We start from the raw sequence: 16,589 nt of genomic DNA, 5'->3' as shown, positions 1-16,589 counted from the left end.
CTTTCTCTAGAATACAAATGAAATCATATGCTATTATTAAGCTGTAGATTCTTTATCACATCATTGATACCAAGATACCATCTGTTAAGCCTTGTAGTCTTGAAATTCAGTTATTACTGACATATGATTTAAATGTGAAATTAAAATTTTGCTAATACTATTTAGCACCTCAATTGAAATGGTTTTAATGAATTCATTAAATGAATAGATTTATTAACAAAATAATGGACTGTAAGACTGGTAAGAACTGTTGTGATAACACAATAGATCTTCTATTTAAAAAAAAAAAAAAAGAAAAAAAAAAGAGGGGGGGAAGTAACAAGTCTGTCCTAAATAAACTTGTACTATTTTTCTGTAATTCTCTGAGTTGTAGATGATTTAGCTAACATTTAGAATGGGTTGGAGGAGTAACTTTACTTTTGATTTACTTTCTAATTTTTTTTCCTATTGGTTTTGTAGGTCTTCATGTACGATTAAGCAAGACTGGAACCATCTCAAGATTACATGAGTTTGTTTCTCCTGTAAGATTTTTTTTCTTTTTTTTTTCTTTTCTTTTCTTTATTTTTTTATTTCCAAACACGTCTTGTGTTTTATACCCTGGGAAGGAAAAAGCCTAAAATTATATCCTCTAAATTTCATGGCACACACACACAACCTATTTTGCAGCTGTCAATGTGTCTTTGTTCATTAGGACTTACACTTTTTAAATCACTGACAGATTTATTCTTGCTTGATTTTTTTTTTTCTTCTTTTTTTTAAATTCTAGGAAGAATTTCAAGTGGAGCTGCTAGTAGAATATCCTTTGCGATGTCTTGTCTTGGTTGCTCAGGTGGCTGCAGAGATGTGGAGAAGGAATGGGCTCTCCTTGATAAGTCAGGTACTCCCTACAACATTCAGTAGTGAGTTGGTCCTAATGGTGTATGCAAGTGTCTCTCAGTAATGCTCCCAACAGTGGTTTCATCCAGTGCAGAAAGAGGTCATGGGGGTCACCTACACTAAATAGAAAGGTTTCTAGGTGGGAGTTTTATTGATGGTTTTATTTCCAGCTTCATCAATGGCTTGCCTCCCTGTATTAGACAAGTATTTTCATCTCTCTTATGACTGTTCCTGACTGTGAAATGGTATTAATGTTACTGACATCTACTGTAAGCTACTTTCAGATCTGATAAAGAAATCGCTGCATAAGTACTGTTGCTTATAACATAAAGTTGGAAGAATCTCTTCATGTATGGTAATCACTATATGCAAAAGTTAAACTATTCTAATCTCATACTAAACTTTTGAGTGCCACATAACTGGACATAATAAACATTTTGTAATACTTACAGGCTTTTTTGTTGAAAGAGTAATGGTAAAAGGAAGAGTCTATCCTTAAGTACTTGTATTTTGCCTGCTTTGACTTCCCCCCCCCACCCCTGGCAGAAATTTTCTGTGTTTACCTTTTGCAGGACCGTTTGGTGAAATCAAAGTAAATATTGGTAGCCCCTGTAGAATTGTCTCTGAGAACTGAGGTAGGAGAAGGAGGATGTTTTGACTTTAGTCAGTAGCAGCTATGAGAAATAGGTTGTCTTGGAAAGGGGTATGAAGAAGTACAGCATCGACTTTCTTTGGATAGGTGAAAAAACATTTTTCACTTCCATCAAAGTACACGTGTGTTTTGACAGAAACACAGGACTTTCCCGTACTCAATAAAGGTGCTCTACAGTTTAAAAAAGCCTCAGACATTAACTGGTGCACATTTGATAGTATTGCTTCTCTACTTAAATTTTGTTTTCCTATTCCTCAGGTGTTCTATTACCAAGATGTTAAATGCAGAGAAGAGATGTATGATAAAGACATCATCATGCTCCAGGTATAATGTTCTGAATCATTGCTTGCTTGACTCATAAAACTTTCATGGAATTTCTTTAATTTCCTAATTAAATTCGTATGTCTTTAAAATTTTTTCTTGGTAAAAGAGTATTTTTCATAATTAATGAAGAACTGTCATAGTAACTGATGTTCATATTAGTTTGGTTTTTTTGATAGATAGGTGCATCTCTTATGGATCCAAACCAGTTCCTCCTCCTGATACTGCAGAGATATGAGCTTGCTGATGCTTTCAAAAAGATAAAGCCCACCAAAGATCAGGTAAGTAGCAAGTATTTCTGCTGATTAATTTGGGGTTTTTGAGTTTATGGAACACAAATAAGAAAAAATAGCTACTATTGATAACTGCATTTTTATGCCCACACTAAAAGTCAGTCAACACAGGACCTAGTGGTCAGATAAATGATTATTTGGAATTTGTAGAGGCTTACTCAAAATTAGCAAGCAGGTTTTGCCCTCTTTGACCTTTATTTCATAGGGCATCTACCAAAATCCACGTAAATGACTTCTCTCTAAAATTTCTGTCTCTTAAGCCTATTATGTGTTCTTATTTTGGCTGGGAGCGTCTTGGATTGTTGTGCTGCTTCTTGAGGCTTGAACTTTCATGTAACGCTTCATTTGGGATACTTTTTTAGCTGTTGTTTCTTTTCCTGCATATGAATCTTGCACTTCAGTTGCAGAATAATATCTCCTCTACAAGCACAGGCATTTTTTCCAGCTTGTTAGAATGGAGGTTTCTTCTTACAGTACAGCGCTTCAGCAAAGTAGTGTGTCTGAAAGCTGAGCTCAGTGTCACTTGACAGATTTTTTTCCTGCTTTTTTTTTTAAAAAAAACCTGTTTTTTCTGATTCTTATAGGATTTGATCAAACAATGTAATGTGTTAATAGAAGAGATGCTACAGATTCTCATCTATGTTGTGGGTAAGTTTCATTCTGTCTGTTGTTGTTGTAATGGATTATTACAGTTTGACAAAACAGGCTTGATGACTTTCCTTAATATAGATGGTATGCAGAGGATACTGGAGAATGCCTGTTTTAAAATGGTTCAGTAACACAAGTATTTGTCAACCAGAAGCAATAGGGGTTGCATAGTGAAAAAAGTGGTTAGATAACTTCGTAATTGGCTATTAAAGTAGAATATGAAGAGAAACTTTATCTCTGCCCATTTTGTTAGGAAGCTAGGCTAAAAAACATTTTTCCTCTCAGACACTTAGGATAGGATTCTGGCAAATGCAAACTTATACTATGAAATATCCCAGCTTTATCTCTGTAAAATTCAGAATTGCTTTATAACTATCATATTTGCCCTTCTTCCCCTTTTGATTCATTCTGGTAGGGGAAAGATATGTGCCTGGAGTGAGTAATGTGACAAAAGAAGATGTTACCATAAGAGAAATCATCCATCTGTTATGTATTGAACCAATGGCTCACAGTGCAATTACCAAGTCATTGCCTGAAAATGTGAGTCCTGGTTTATTTACTTTTTTCTTAATTTATTTTTCCTTGTTTTATGTCTCTTTCTTCTTTATTTGCCATATCTTTATATGGAAGCATTTTATTTCTGATATAAAGCTCAAATGTTGGTTTCAGGATTACAAAATAGCATGACAAAGGGACTGATGTGAAAGTAAATGTCATGGAATCAAGTATGGCCTAATCTGAAAAGGCTTGTATGGGGATTGTGCTTTTTGATGAAGAGGTGGAATTTTTTAGAATATTCAGCTGTGATCTTCCTAGATTAAAAAATACAAGTTTTAAATTTATTTTCTTTCGGCCCTGTAGGACCATTCAACTGGATTCCATTCTGCCCTGTGTACCATCAATAAATTTGATCCTTTAATTTTGATCACTTAGAATCATAGAATCGTTTAGGTTGGAAAAGGCCTTTAAGATCATCGAGTCCAACCATTAACCTACACTACCAAGTCCACACTAAACCAATCAAGGGTAGACTAGACTAAACCGTGTCCCAGAGTGCCACGTCTACCCGTTTTTTGAATGCTTCCAGGGATGGTGACTCCACCACCACTCCGGGCAGCCTGTTCCAATGCTTGACTACCCTTTCTGTGAAGAAATGTTTCCTAATATCCAACCTAAACCTCCCCTGGCGCAGCTTGAGCCCATTTCCTCTTTTCCTATCGCTAACTACTTGGTAGGAGAGACCAACCCCCACCTCACTACAACCTCCTTTCAGGTAGTTGTAGAGAGGGATAAGGTCTCCCCTCAGCCTCCTCTTCTCCAGGCTAAACAACCCCAGTTCCCTCAGCTGCTCCTCATAAGGCCTGTGCTCCAGACCCTTCACCAGCTTCGTTGCCCTTCTCTGGACACGCTCCAGCACCTCAATGTCTTTCTTGTATTGAGGGGCCCAAAACTGGACACAGTATTCGAGGTGCGGCCTCACCAGCGCCGAGTACAGGGGGACAATCACTTCCCTGCTCCTGCTGGCCACACTATTCCTGATACAAGCCAGGATGCTGTTGGCCTTCTTGGCCACCGGGGCACACTGCTGGCTCATGTTCAGCCGGCTGTCTACCAACACCCCCAGGTCCTTTTCGGCCAGGCAGCTTTCCAGCCACTCTTCCCCAGGCCTGTAGCGTTGCATGGGGTTGTTGTGACCGAAGTGCAGGACCCGGCACTTGGCCTTGTAGAACCTCATACAGTTGGCCTCGGCCCATCAGTCCAGCCTGTCCAGGTCCCCCTGCAGGGCCATCCTACCCTCAAGCAGATCGACACTCCCACCCAACTTGGTGTCGTCTGCAAACTTACTGAGGGCGCACTCAATCCCCCCATCCACTTAAACCTGTGCAGATCCATTGGAAGTCAAGTATTGTACAGGTCTATTTGAAAGCACAGATTTCCCTGCTATTCTATTCCAACTGTTGAAAATTCAAGCAAAGGAGAGGGATGTGCATTAGACTTTATAGCCTGTGCAAGTTTTCAGGGCTGGCAATCAATGCAAAAAACTTCAGTTTTATTGTAAATTAAATAGCCTGGAATATTACCAGAAACCAATAATGGGTGATCCACATTCACTGTTTTAAGAGACTAAAACTCTGGTTTTCCCTACATTGAGGTTGGGTAAGGCACTGCTCTGTTTCTGGAGATCAGCTCTGTTATAAATAAAATTTTACATGATTAAATGGATGTCTTATCTGTCTTTGGTACTTGCTTGTAACTTGTCAATTACGAATATCTGCTTTCTGAATAACAGTGGGCAAAATATATTAATTCATGAATTAGGGAATCTAAATCTGTATGTCTATTTTTGTTACACCTAGCATAATACTGAAGATATTTGAATCATTATGTATGTATCTCAAACTAAATTTTTTACCAGGAGAACAATGAAACTGGCTTGGAGAATGTAATTGATAAAGTGGCTACATTTAAGTAAGTTCTTGATATCGTTTTGTAAGTATCTTGAATGTGAAATAAGATCTCTTAGATTGTTTGGGTTAAACAAGTGGTACTGCACAGTCTCTGTTCAGGGAGTATTTTGCTGTCTTGAAATAGATATGCTTTCAAATATGCATAGGATAGAAAAGTGTATGGAGTGTCTGAAGCTGCTGCTTCTCTCCTTTTGCCCACCTCGTTCTTCATATTCAGTTTGAGGAGTCTCAGGAGTTTAGTAATCTCAAGTCCTAGCAGGAAAATCTTCAAAATTCATTTTATTTCAAAGGTGGTTGGGAACTGTAACAACTCATTGTACCTATGGCAACCACCACCTCATCATTGGTTTAGATGTTATTTAGTTGCTAACTTGCTGTAACTTTCAGATGGGAGTTAATTTTTTTTAACTTATATATGCAAATATATAACAATTAGTTGTAGCAGTTGAGGAAAAACTAGTTCAAATGTCTGCTATTTTTGTCACAAAAATGTCATGTAATTTTAATTATTTTAGTATACCTTATTTTAAGTTTCATGTAGTTCACTTGTTTATGTTTAATCAAGGGCACCTGTAGGTGTACCTAGTAATTTTGCTTTGGGAATTATACGGAAGGTTCAAAAAATCCCACTGGCTGGAAAGTAGCTGTTTCTATTACTTGTTTCGTACCTTGGTTAATGGAAGTAATGAATTTTGTACAATAACATCCAATGTCTGAAATTCTAAGCCATAAAGTTAAAAAGAATTTACCTGTAAGAGGCTATATGTACTGTAGATGGTATAGACTAGAAATATTTTGCTGCTGGGTAGGATTTCCAGTAGTAAACAATCTTGAAAATTAAAGACTGATAACTGTACTCACTCTATGCTTTTTATAAGTTAATGAAGCAGCCATCACTATTCCACTTCTTATCAGCTTTTCCTTAGAAAATGTTACTGGTTTGTTTACATTCAAAGATGTGCTGAACATACATTATTAATCTGTATGTCATTAAATATTTCTCTGTAAGGAAACCGGGTGTGTCTGGCCATGGAGTTTATGAACTGAAAGATGAATGCTTGAAGGAGTTCAATATGTTCTTTTACCACTACACTAAGACCCAGCACAGCAAGGTAAGCAGTGTAAGATTCATTCTCAAATGTTAAAAAATAGTACATACTTATCAATGTCTAAATAATTTTGCTGGATCAAAGGGATTAATGGAATATAAAGAAACTGATTCAGTAAAGAGTATATGCAGCTAACTTAAAAATTGAATTTCTAATGAAAATAAGATTGTTAGTACAAATTGACATGGTATGGTTTGCATTAATGTTTTCCCTATGGTGACTTCTGTATTAACTCTGTTTATGCCAAGAACAAAATATGGTAAGAATTACCTTTGAACTGGAAAACCCCAAACTTTGCTTTTATAACTGTTATTGAGGAAGCAAGTATGTCCAATTCTTTATCTTTACTACAAATGGAAATGCAAAATGCAATATTGTTAAACAGATTTCAGAAAAGATTCTAGTTACATGACCAAGTATTGACTATGCATCTTGCCACCCTTCTACTTTAGGGTTTCTCATTGTTTCGTTGTGTACTTCTGTAGAGGTGCTGGTATAACAAAACTACTTTTTCTGTAGGCTGAACATACACAAAAGAAAAGAAGGAAACAAGAAAACAGAGATGAAGGTAAAAATTTGAAACTGATGACTCAACAAATGTGATAATTCAGTAGTGTATGTAGTTGTGCATATAAAATGAGCTTTGGGAGATATCTTGTGACTTAATCATGGATAGTTGAGTTCATATTAAATTTGTTGTGATTTGTGGTAGTTGTAATTAATTAGCACCTGACATTTCTTTTATCTTTTTTCCTTTTCTTAACATGAAGATAGGAGTTTTGGAATTTTTAGTTTAATTCCCATATAGACAAATAAACATGACATAGTGCCCATTGACAAAATGAACAACTTAAGAGTTTTTATGGTGGAGTAACTATGAGGCAAAAGTTTAGTTTTTGTGAGTAGATTCTCTAGCACAATATTGAGAAATAATAACATCATGTAGAGAAGGTTGCCACAGGAAATAGTGCTCATATCCATTCTGTAAGTAGTGTGAGACTTAAGTTTCATAAATAAAAATTTTCTTTCTTAGAAGCTGCAAATACATATAACAATAAACCCCCATGTTTCTATTGTAACACAAATGTTATTTCCCTTTGGAGTTTACCCATTCAAGTCACGAGCATTAATTGAGTTGATTTGTGGAAGACTTTGTAAGCTGAATAAGTACAATGAACAATTTAATAAAATCAACTATCGCCTGCTTTTGTGAGTTGCAACAGATAGAATTATTTTTCTTTTCCCAGATTGCCCTTCTAGTTGAATACCTTAATCTTTACTTCCTACTCTAAAGCGTATTTTGATTTTTGTGTGCAATCAGGGCACTACAGCATTTCATACCGAAGATAGTGAAATTCATTCTGAGTAGATTTTATTTGCTTTGGGTTCCTTTCAGTTGAAAAACTGTGGACCTGAAAAAGAATAAATTGGCATTGTCATTTAGGAGGGACACAGTTAAATTGGAAGTCACATTCTCTTTGCAAAAAATGTCATTTTCTGTAGTTGTAAGTAACTTAGAAGACTATGACAGCTGGAAAATGAGGAACAAACAAATCTTTGGATTACTTTCGGTTTCTTCCTCCACTATTTATTTTATACTGTTGACAGATTTTTCAATAGTACCTTCTTAATATTTTTTCCCCTGTTCATTTTAGCAATTTGAAATGTTAGGAGGGATGTTTATTGTGTAGGACTTCTAAAAAATGCAAATGTTCAGATGTAGTTGTCAGAAACTTACATTCATGTAATCAGACAATACAGTTCCAAAATACAAAGGTAACTGTTTACGTTGATGTGTATTCCCCTGAGGCTACCCATTTTGTTGCAGATACTTCGTGCATATGCTTTTATGTGGCTGTGTTGTCTTTGTCAGTAACTTTTTATAATTCATTCAGTCTAAACTGTCAAAAGATTGATGGTTTCAGAGACACTGCATTCATAGAAGTCTTCTGAAAATAGGCATCCAGGTACCAAAAGAAGACTTAAGTCAATGCTTCCAGGTAGGGAATGGCTGTGGCATTAATTGAGCTGCTGTTAGCAGATGCCAAGATTCCAGGTGGCTTCTGTGTGAAACACCACGTCACACAGTTTCAGTATTAGCTCAGAAAACCTACATAGCTAGAAATGATCTGAATGCCCCAGTAGCAGGAAGAACTTAGGGCTCCAGCCATATTAGGCATAGGACACTAATGTGAGACACCACACTCTGGAAAGACCCACTGCTCACTCTTGTTTAACTACTTGAAAACTTTATATCCGATGCAAAACAGAAACACTGTATGTTTATTAGTGATACATAAATGATAAGGCAGTGCATGGTATTAAAGATTTGCATTTACAGTACAACTAAGTACTCGGGATTGATTGTTTAGCTTAGTTTGCATGTCTTTTATGTAAGAACTTACTAAAAGTACTTAGTTTTGCTAAATATAAAAGCTGACTTAAGTGAACAATTGTGTTTGAGTGTAGTTTTATTAATTTAAAGGTCCAGTTGTTCTTTCACTGGAATTAGTATGTTTGTGCTCTCTACTTTTTGCCTGCAATCTTTGAGATGCCAGTTTGTTAATATATTTGCGCATCTCTATTTTCTAGCATTGCCACCACCACCTCCTCCAGACTTCAGTCCTGCATTCAGCAATGTGGTGAGGATTCTGAACTGTGATGTTATGATGCACATACTGCGGACCATTCTTCAGAGAGCAGTAGAACTGGAAACCCACTTGTGGACTGAAGCTATGATCCAAATGGTATGGTTAGCTGTGGCCTTCTTCCTGTGGTCTTACCTGTGTTGACCATGTTAACTGCTTATGATAAGATCAAAATGTATAAAGATAAACTTTAACTTTGAATAATAAGAATTTACTTTTTGTCCCCAAACCTGTTTTTATAAATCTTACTGACAAAGAAAATACTTCTATTTTACAGTGGATGTAAATAATAAGAAATGTGAAACACAGTAGTATTAAATTGGGAATATTCTTCAGTTTTCTATTTTGCTTTCCTTCCTGTATTGACTCATCACTGAAGCTGTTTCAATATGTAATTCTCCTTACCTCAACTTTTTCTTGAAACTTCATGTTCAAATAAGTAACCCTTTGATCATCTTAAAGAAACTGGAATTGCTTTATCCTGTAAGCTGCAAAGTCACCCAATATCTAAATGTATTTGGGGCCTCAGTCATGAAATAATATTATTTTGTAAGTATTTAAACATTTCATTTTACCACAGTAACTTTATGCTTTAAAAAAAGGGACTTACTGACATTGTTGAAGGTCTGGGTGTTGTGGTTTTTCTTCTTTTTTTTTTTTTTTTTTTTTTTTTTTTTTAAAAGGATCAGGACCTGAATTTACAGACTGGTTGAATTATCAGTTTTGTTACTTAGAGTGCATAGATTATTTAATTGCCTTGCATTACCTGTTAATCTTTGGATTATGGAATTAACCAAATATTTGTAGATTTGTATCAGAAAAATTACAAGATTCATATGTTATGTAAAGTGTGTGCGAGTTTATTAATTTAGTGCAAGTAATATGCAGGAAAATTTTGTGCATTGTTATTTCACTTTCCATGCACCACTTCTCATTTCTGTGTTTTATCATGGATATAATCAGCATATAGTAGAGAACAATATTACACATACTTATTTTATATGCCAGTTTTCCAGACCTCTAACAGCGGATGAGATTTACTATTTTTCTCTTTTTTTTTTTTTTTTCTTTTTAGGTGCTTCATCTCCTTTCTTTAGGGTTACTAGAAGAGAAGCAGCAATTACAGAAGTCTCCAGAAGAAGAAGTAACCTTTGACTTTTATCACAAAGCAACACGTATGTTTCATTTTCTTTAAAAGGGCAGAATAAATTAGGCTAACTTGATTTTGTAAGGACAAAAATAAACTAGAGGAAAGTATTCAGTGATTTTAGTCAGAAAGAATTTACTTTTTGCTATAGAATTTAAAACTTTTTTTTTTTTTAAATAATTAAGAAACCAGGTTTGGACTAGCTTCCTTTGTTCCAGTTGCCTGATATGTTGAAGAGGAGATGTGGGAAAGAAATGGAAATGTAATACTGGTGTTAGATAACTGAAAATGGCTATTCCTTTGCAAGAACATTATTGAAATAGAAACTAAAAACTCCTTGAAAAATGACAGTGGATTTAAATGAACTGTCTCTATCTTTTGTACTCCTGAGCTGTACAATTATTGATTTACCTGAAAGATAAAGCCTTTTACTATGGTAGTGATGAGAGAATTAAAACTTAGTGGCTATGAAGTGCGCTATTTTCTTTTTCTCTACTTCTCCAAATCCCTACAGAGCACTGCCTAATCTTACATTCAAGACTAGTGAGTGGGAGTTGGAATCTACATTTTCTAAATAATCTTCTGTCTTACCTAGAGTTTCTGCTTCACTGTGTAGGAATAAATAAATAAAAAAAAATCCATTATCAAGATAACATAGTTGTCACTTGAGAGATAAGAATTGTGAAGTAAAAGCATAGAATCATAGAATCATTTAGGTTGGAAAAGACCTTTAAGATCATAGAGTCCAACCGTTAACCTAGCACTGCCAAGACCACCACTAAACCATGTCCCTAAGCACCACATCTACAGGACTTTTAAATACCTCCTGCATAAATAAATAAATACATAAACTGCTGAACTGCCTTTATTTAGTTTTTCAAATATGTTGTATAAAGAAGTGTCATTGAGTTTGAAAAACACTCCCATTTAACATTTTTTCAATTTTTTCTTACTGTTGAACAAGAAGTATTATCATCACACTGAAGGTATTTCTGTTTAAGAAGTTTTATGTCAACTATAGGAATACACTAAAAGTAATTACAGTTGAGACATTGGAGAATTCTTTGCCAACTTTAGTTTTGCATAACCAGAAAAACCAAAGCCCCATTTATACAAAAGGGAAGCAAAAATAATCAGTATTTTTGTAAGAAAACTCTTATTGAGAAGTGATTTTTTTTTTAATTTTCCTAATGTATTTGTCTCACTTCTAAAAATGTGCAAATTAATTTCAAATGGAAAGTACTGTGAAAGAAATATAATTGAAGAGAATGGTCTCAATTTTAAAGCATGCTTGTGTTAGAGAATGGCCTAAATGTTACAAACTGTTACCAAGGTGTGAGGAAGCACATAACTGCTGTAATTATAATAGTTTTTGTGATAGAAATAAACTTGTGCACACTGAGCTGTTAGCAAATTTATGTAAGCTATAAGAGCTTTCCGCTTCTCCTTGAAGTGAAAGACAATTCTGATTTTGTCTGTACTTCTGCTCTTGGAAGTAGCAAAAATGATTGATCTACAAGGGGGAAAGATTATACTATATTTAACTGGAATGAAAACATTTAACAGATGAAATGAAAACAGAAATGTAACTCCACAGATTGTGTCCATGTATGTGTTATATAATTAGCAATATTTTAAGGCATGTCAGTGGTTGTAAATACATTAAAATGTTGAGGGTTTTTTTTTTTTTTCCCCCCTGAAGATCCATGCTTTCCTGTTTTTTCTCTCCTTTGTAAAGGAATGGGAAGCTCGGCCTTGAATGCTGTGAACGTGTTAATGCTTCTGGAAAAATTAAAGAGAGTTCCTCAGTTAGAGGCACAGAAGGACACAGTCAATTGGATACTACAGGTATACAAGGGGGAGATAAGTATGATCTGGTTTTAGTAATTTAGCAAGCTTTTATGAAGGATATTAAGATTCCTGCATATAACCCAGCATTTACAGCTGTGCAGTGATTTCTTGAGAAGCTTAATCTGTTGGAACATTCCCCCCGCCCCAGATGAGATAGTTTCTTGAATACGGTGTTAACACGTACAAGTCATTGTATTTGCTATTGCTGCTTTCAAGTGTTGGGTCAATTTTTGCTTAGATAACTTATTTCTGTAATGACATTTTTATACATAAACTTTATTCCTCATATTTCTGTTGCAAAATAACAGCAAGTGATAAGTAAAAGTTTATTAATTGGGAAAGCATTTTAGAGGCTGCTTGTATTAAGACTTGAGTCACAGGGATCTGACTAATGGCCACATCGTATATTTGACCTGTGGAACTTTTCCGTCCAACTCCCTGCCATTACCCAGTAAGAGATGGGAAAAGCTTCTAGAGCTGTGACACCTCTCTAATGTAGGAGGCTCCTGCTTCTGCTTAGCCGGAGTACTACTGTCCTGTTCCATTTTGGGCTTCTTGTTTTAGGGGCTAAACATAGAAGACAGTGCTTCTGGAAAAGAGGGTAAGAATCTATAGTTGGGTTCCAAAATCTATCCTCAGCTACTAAAATTGGACTATCCTGGTACATTAGGGAGGCAGGTTTGAAAGATTTGTTTTTTGAGAAGTTATTCTAAAATTCTAAGGGCAAAGTAAAAATGTACTTTTAAAAGTATATTTAACTTTTTAATGATACGTATAGCAAATGTAGAATATTTAAAATTATCAAAACTTCAAGATGCTTATTAAAGTAAAGATAGCTGAGAAAGTGGTAAATGAAAATTGAAGGCTCAGTTTTAATTAACTGGGCATATGCTGGAAAGCTTTCTGTCCCAGATGTATAGGTTTTTGCATGATTTTAGTGACTATTTCCATGGGGTGATAAACATCTCGCCTACTTGAAATAAGCTAGCAGTCTCTATCCATTCTTCTGATGTACAGATGCTTTAGCTGCTTAGCAGTATTAGTGCTAGAAGACTGGAAAATCTGGAAGAATTTTACTTTCTGTCATCCTGAGCAGGGCTCGTCAGGTTTAGGATCCAGACGCAGCAGTGTTACAGGAGTGCACGTATGGTCTCAGTTAGATGTTTTTGTTATTCAAAAGTATGGTAGTCGGTTTCATCCATTTGAAAATCTGAAAATAATGTGAAACTAAACATCAAGAGCTTTAATCCTGTCTATATTGTAATAAGAACCAAGTTGCATTTTATTTTTAACATCTAAGTCTCTATTCCTAGATGTTTGACACAGTGAAAAGATTGAGAGAAAAATCTAGTTTGGCAACAGTAGCAGCTACATCAGGCTCAGAAGCTACAAAAGTTGATGAGGTAATAATAAAAAAAAAGTTCAATGGAAACCTTGTATTTAATGTTTTGAATGGCTGTTTTCAAAAAGGTGCCTAAATTTATTGTTGCCTAAAGTGATAATTTAAAAAAATATTACTTTCTGATGTATTGTCTACAAATAGGATTTAGGTCTCAAGATTAGTATTTTTAATAAATGAAATTTATGCTAAGCATGTTTCCTGGAGTTCTCGGCAGCTAATGTGGTTTTGGTTGTACTTCCAAGTTAAGTGAAACAACTGAGAGGGGAGAAGTAGTAATTTGTGTTCATTTCTCCATTTCTTATCTTTATGATTTGACCACCTTTTCTATTGTGTTGTCATTGTGCAATAATTAGAAATACAGATCCACTTAAAATGATGACTTGTAATTTGTGACCTACCAAGAGGTTAATCTGCTTTACCTTGATTGTATAAAGACATCAGGCTTAGGTCATTATTCTGTCAGTGTATCAGTCTCTATCCCCTTCCCTCAAAATAAGTTTTGAATCCAGTGGACCCAGTGAAATGGAGATTTCAAAGATTACTGCAACCCCATGAGGGGCGATTTTGTTTGTTGGTTTGGTTTTTTTTTTTTTTAAATTGGCAGTTGAATAGAAAAGAAGAACCTGATTACCCTTAGCAAGCAAAGACAGGCTGGTTTGCTCTTACACATTCTGTTTGGCAATAGCTTGCTGCCAAACAATCTCTTGGCTAGTCATTGCATGCATAGCTTTAAACTTATCACAGCATATGCTGTGTTTCTTTTTTTGAGAAAGATGTCATGGTATCTGGTAAAGTAAGGGAACAAAATACGAAAGTCAGTAAGAAATGAGACTTACAATTCCACTACTTGTGGAGCAACTTGTTGTTGTTTCACTTCCTCAAAAAGTAATGGTACCATGAATGGAAGCAATGTGCATTATGTTGAATTTGTGCCTTAAGTAATTGAATAAGACCAATTAGGTTCTGTATGTTTTAATTAAGTCTACCTGTGTTTTTTGAATTCTATATTTCCAAAGCATATACGTACTTTGTTTATAGTTTTTGAAAACATGATAAATGAGGAAATACTGGAAGAAGAATAGTTTTCCAGTCTACAATAAAGAAGAACAGGGGAAAATACAATCCTCAGATGCATAAAATGCTGCCACAAAAATGTAGGAACAATCTGTTTGCTATGTCATCCATAGATCAAAATAAAATTTTCTTAAATTCCTATAAGGGTGATGCTCAGTACTCAATAGAGGTTTCATTTACGGGGAGAATAACCAAACACTGGTGGAGGCTTGTGATGTTACCTATCCAAAGTTTCTTAAGAACATCAAGCACCTAATTAAAATGGATCAGGTATTATTGATACTGTCTTTGGGCAAGGGATTGTACTAGTCACCTTTTGTGGACCCCTCAAAATCTTTCTTCTGACTATGTTAATGAACACAGTCAACACTTAAAACCTTAGTTTTACATTTTTCAGATAGCAGTTAACTTTTTCTTTTAAAAATCATTAAAGCGTTGTCAGTTAAGGAATTTGATGCCAGTAGTTAGAATGCATATACTTAGGGGAAGATTCTTCTCATTTTTTTTGACATTCTCAGTTGCCTGTGATTTCTTTATTCTCTTTTATTGTAAGACACAGAGCACTCAGGATAAAGAGAAAGCTGAGCGGAAGAGAAAGGCAGAAGCAGCTAGGTTGCACCGTCAGAAGATAATGGCCCAGATGTCTGCGTTGCAGAGGAATTTCATTGAAACCCATAAGCTCCTGTATGAAAACACACTGGAGGCACAGGGGAAAGAGGATGCTATTATGGAGGAAGAAAGGTAAGAAAAAAGATGTCCAGAGTTCTGGTGGAAAGAGTTCCATTACCTGGTTCATTATGCTACGTAAAAATTTTGAAAGTACGTTCAAGGGACAGGTTGTGTTATCCCAGTCAGGAAACTTGTGTTTCTGTTTACTTTTAAGTCATCTTCTGTTACAGAATTATATGTAAACTAGCATGTGTATGCTAATGTAAGAACAGTGGACTCGCTTTGTAGAGCAGCATAAGATAATAAGGAAATTTAATTATTTCTTCAAATGTTTGATACTTATATTGATTACCATTTGAAAAAATGTCATTTGAAAGGTGCTGAGTTGACAACACTAATTTTGGAGGTGACAGTCTACCTTATGAAAACTTAAGTATTTAACTTGGAACGAATCTGAAAGTCAATATGCGTTAAGGTTAAGTTGCAAAGAGGAAAATATACTACTTGTAGCTCAAGTCGCTGATATTTCTGTTCATTAGTTTTTAAAATCTAATTTCATACTGAAGATGTTTGGTTTATATTGGTTATAATTTTGTTGATATGGATTGCTCCTGTTCTAGAGGTGCTTCAAAAACATAGTATGCCTAATAAAACTCCTAACTTTGGTCTAATTGGGGCTGCACAAAACTAATCAGGGAAAACAGAGATACCTGCTGGGAAAAAAGTATAGATGACTGCTGTGTGCTTTGATCTTTAATAAATCGTGTTCTATAAATCCTTGTTGAACTCTAGAATAAGGAATATTTTTAAAAAAATGGAGGCTTATTGTGTCACAAAGTGTTGAATTAAGGTAGTAGCATTAATTTTCAGTACATTTTCATCAAGAACGGGAAACAATGTGTCTGTAAGAATAAAACACATTTAATCCAATTTACATTGAATACAGCATCCTGAATTTCCCACTGACTGAATCCATTTCATCATGTTATTCTATATTAGCTGGCTTCCACTTTCTGTTTTTAAAGAATACTGCATTTTAGTAAGGATTGAGGTGTTTCTTCATTGTTTGGTCATCATTTGATTTTGTAAATTGCTTTGGTATAAAACTAGAAATGTTAGCAGTGTATGACATTCTTAGATGCCTGGAAGAATAAGTTTGTTTAGAAAAAGCCATCTGATTATTTTATATCTTGTCACTTATGGTCTTACAGTGTGTCTTCGGCAATTGATTACTCCAAAATTGCTTTGGGTCCCAAACGAGGTCCATCTGTTGCTGAGAAAGAAGTTCTGACCTGTATTCTTTGTCAGGAGGAGCAGGAAGTAAAGTTGGAAAGTGCTGCCATGGTATTATCTGCTTGCGTCCAGAAATCAACTGCCTTAACTCAGAATAGGAGCAGAATTCCTGAACTCTCAGGGGGTATGTGTTGTTTT

The 16,589-nt window shown here is 35.2% G+C and overlaps 1 protein-coding gene across 1 annotated transcript in view; it reads left to right on the top strand.

Moving 5' to 3' along the window:
• UBR1 (ubiquitin protein ligase E3 component n-recognin 1) overlaps positions 1 to 16,589 on the top strand; it is a 77,887-nt gene that overhangs the window by 37,369 nt on the left and 23,929 nt on the right. The window contains exons 16-30 of the mRNA XM_075713030.1: positions 460 to 521; positions 767 to 877; positions 1,787 to 1,852; positions 2,029 to 2,130; positions 2,727 to 2,790; positions 3,206 to 3,330; positions 5,207 to 5,259; positions 6,268 to 6,370; positions 6,887 to 6,935; positions 8,960 to 9,114; positions 10,091 to 10,190; positions 11,901 to 12,010; positions 13,327 to 13,416; positions 15,043 to 15,230; positions 16,370 to 16,575. Of these exons, the coding sequence (XP_075569145.1) occupies positions 460 to 521; positions 767 to 877; positions 1,787 to 1,852; positions 2,029 to 2,130; positions 2,727 to 2,790; positions 3,206 to 3,330; positions 5,207 to 5,259; positions 6,268 to 6,370; positions 6,887 to 6,935; positions 8,960 to 9,114; positions 10,091 to 10,190; positions 11,901 to 12,010; positions 13,327 to 13,416; positions 15,043 to 15,230; positions 16,370 to 16,575 (1,584 nt within the window). The remainder of the gene's footprint in view (positions 1 to 459; positions 522 to 766; positions 878 to 1,786; positions 1,853 to 2,028; positions 2,131 to 2,726; positions 2,791 to 3,205; positions 3,331 to 5,206; positions 5,260 to 6,267; positions 6,371 to 6,886; positions 6,936 to 8,959; positions 9,115 to 10,090; positions 10,191 to 11,900; positions 12,011 to 13,326; positions 13,417 to 15,042; positions 15,231 to 16,369; positions 16,576 to 16,589) is intronic.

Source organism: Pelecanus crispus, chromosome 6 (assembly GCF_030463565.1).
Source record: "Pelecanus crispus isolate bPelCri1 chromosome 6, bPelCri1.pri, whole genome shotgun sequence".
NCBI lineage: Eukaryota > Metazoa > Chordata > Aves > Pelecaniformes > Pelecanidae > Pelecanus > Pelecanus crispus.
The sequence above is the reverse complement of the archived record's forward strand: the minus strand, read 5'-3'. Positions and strand labels throughout refer to the sequence as shown.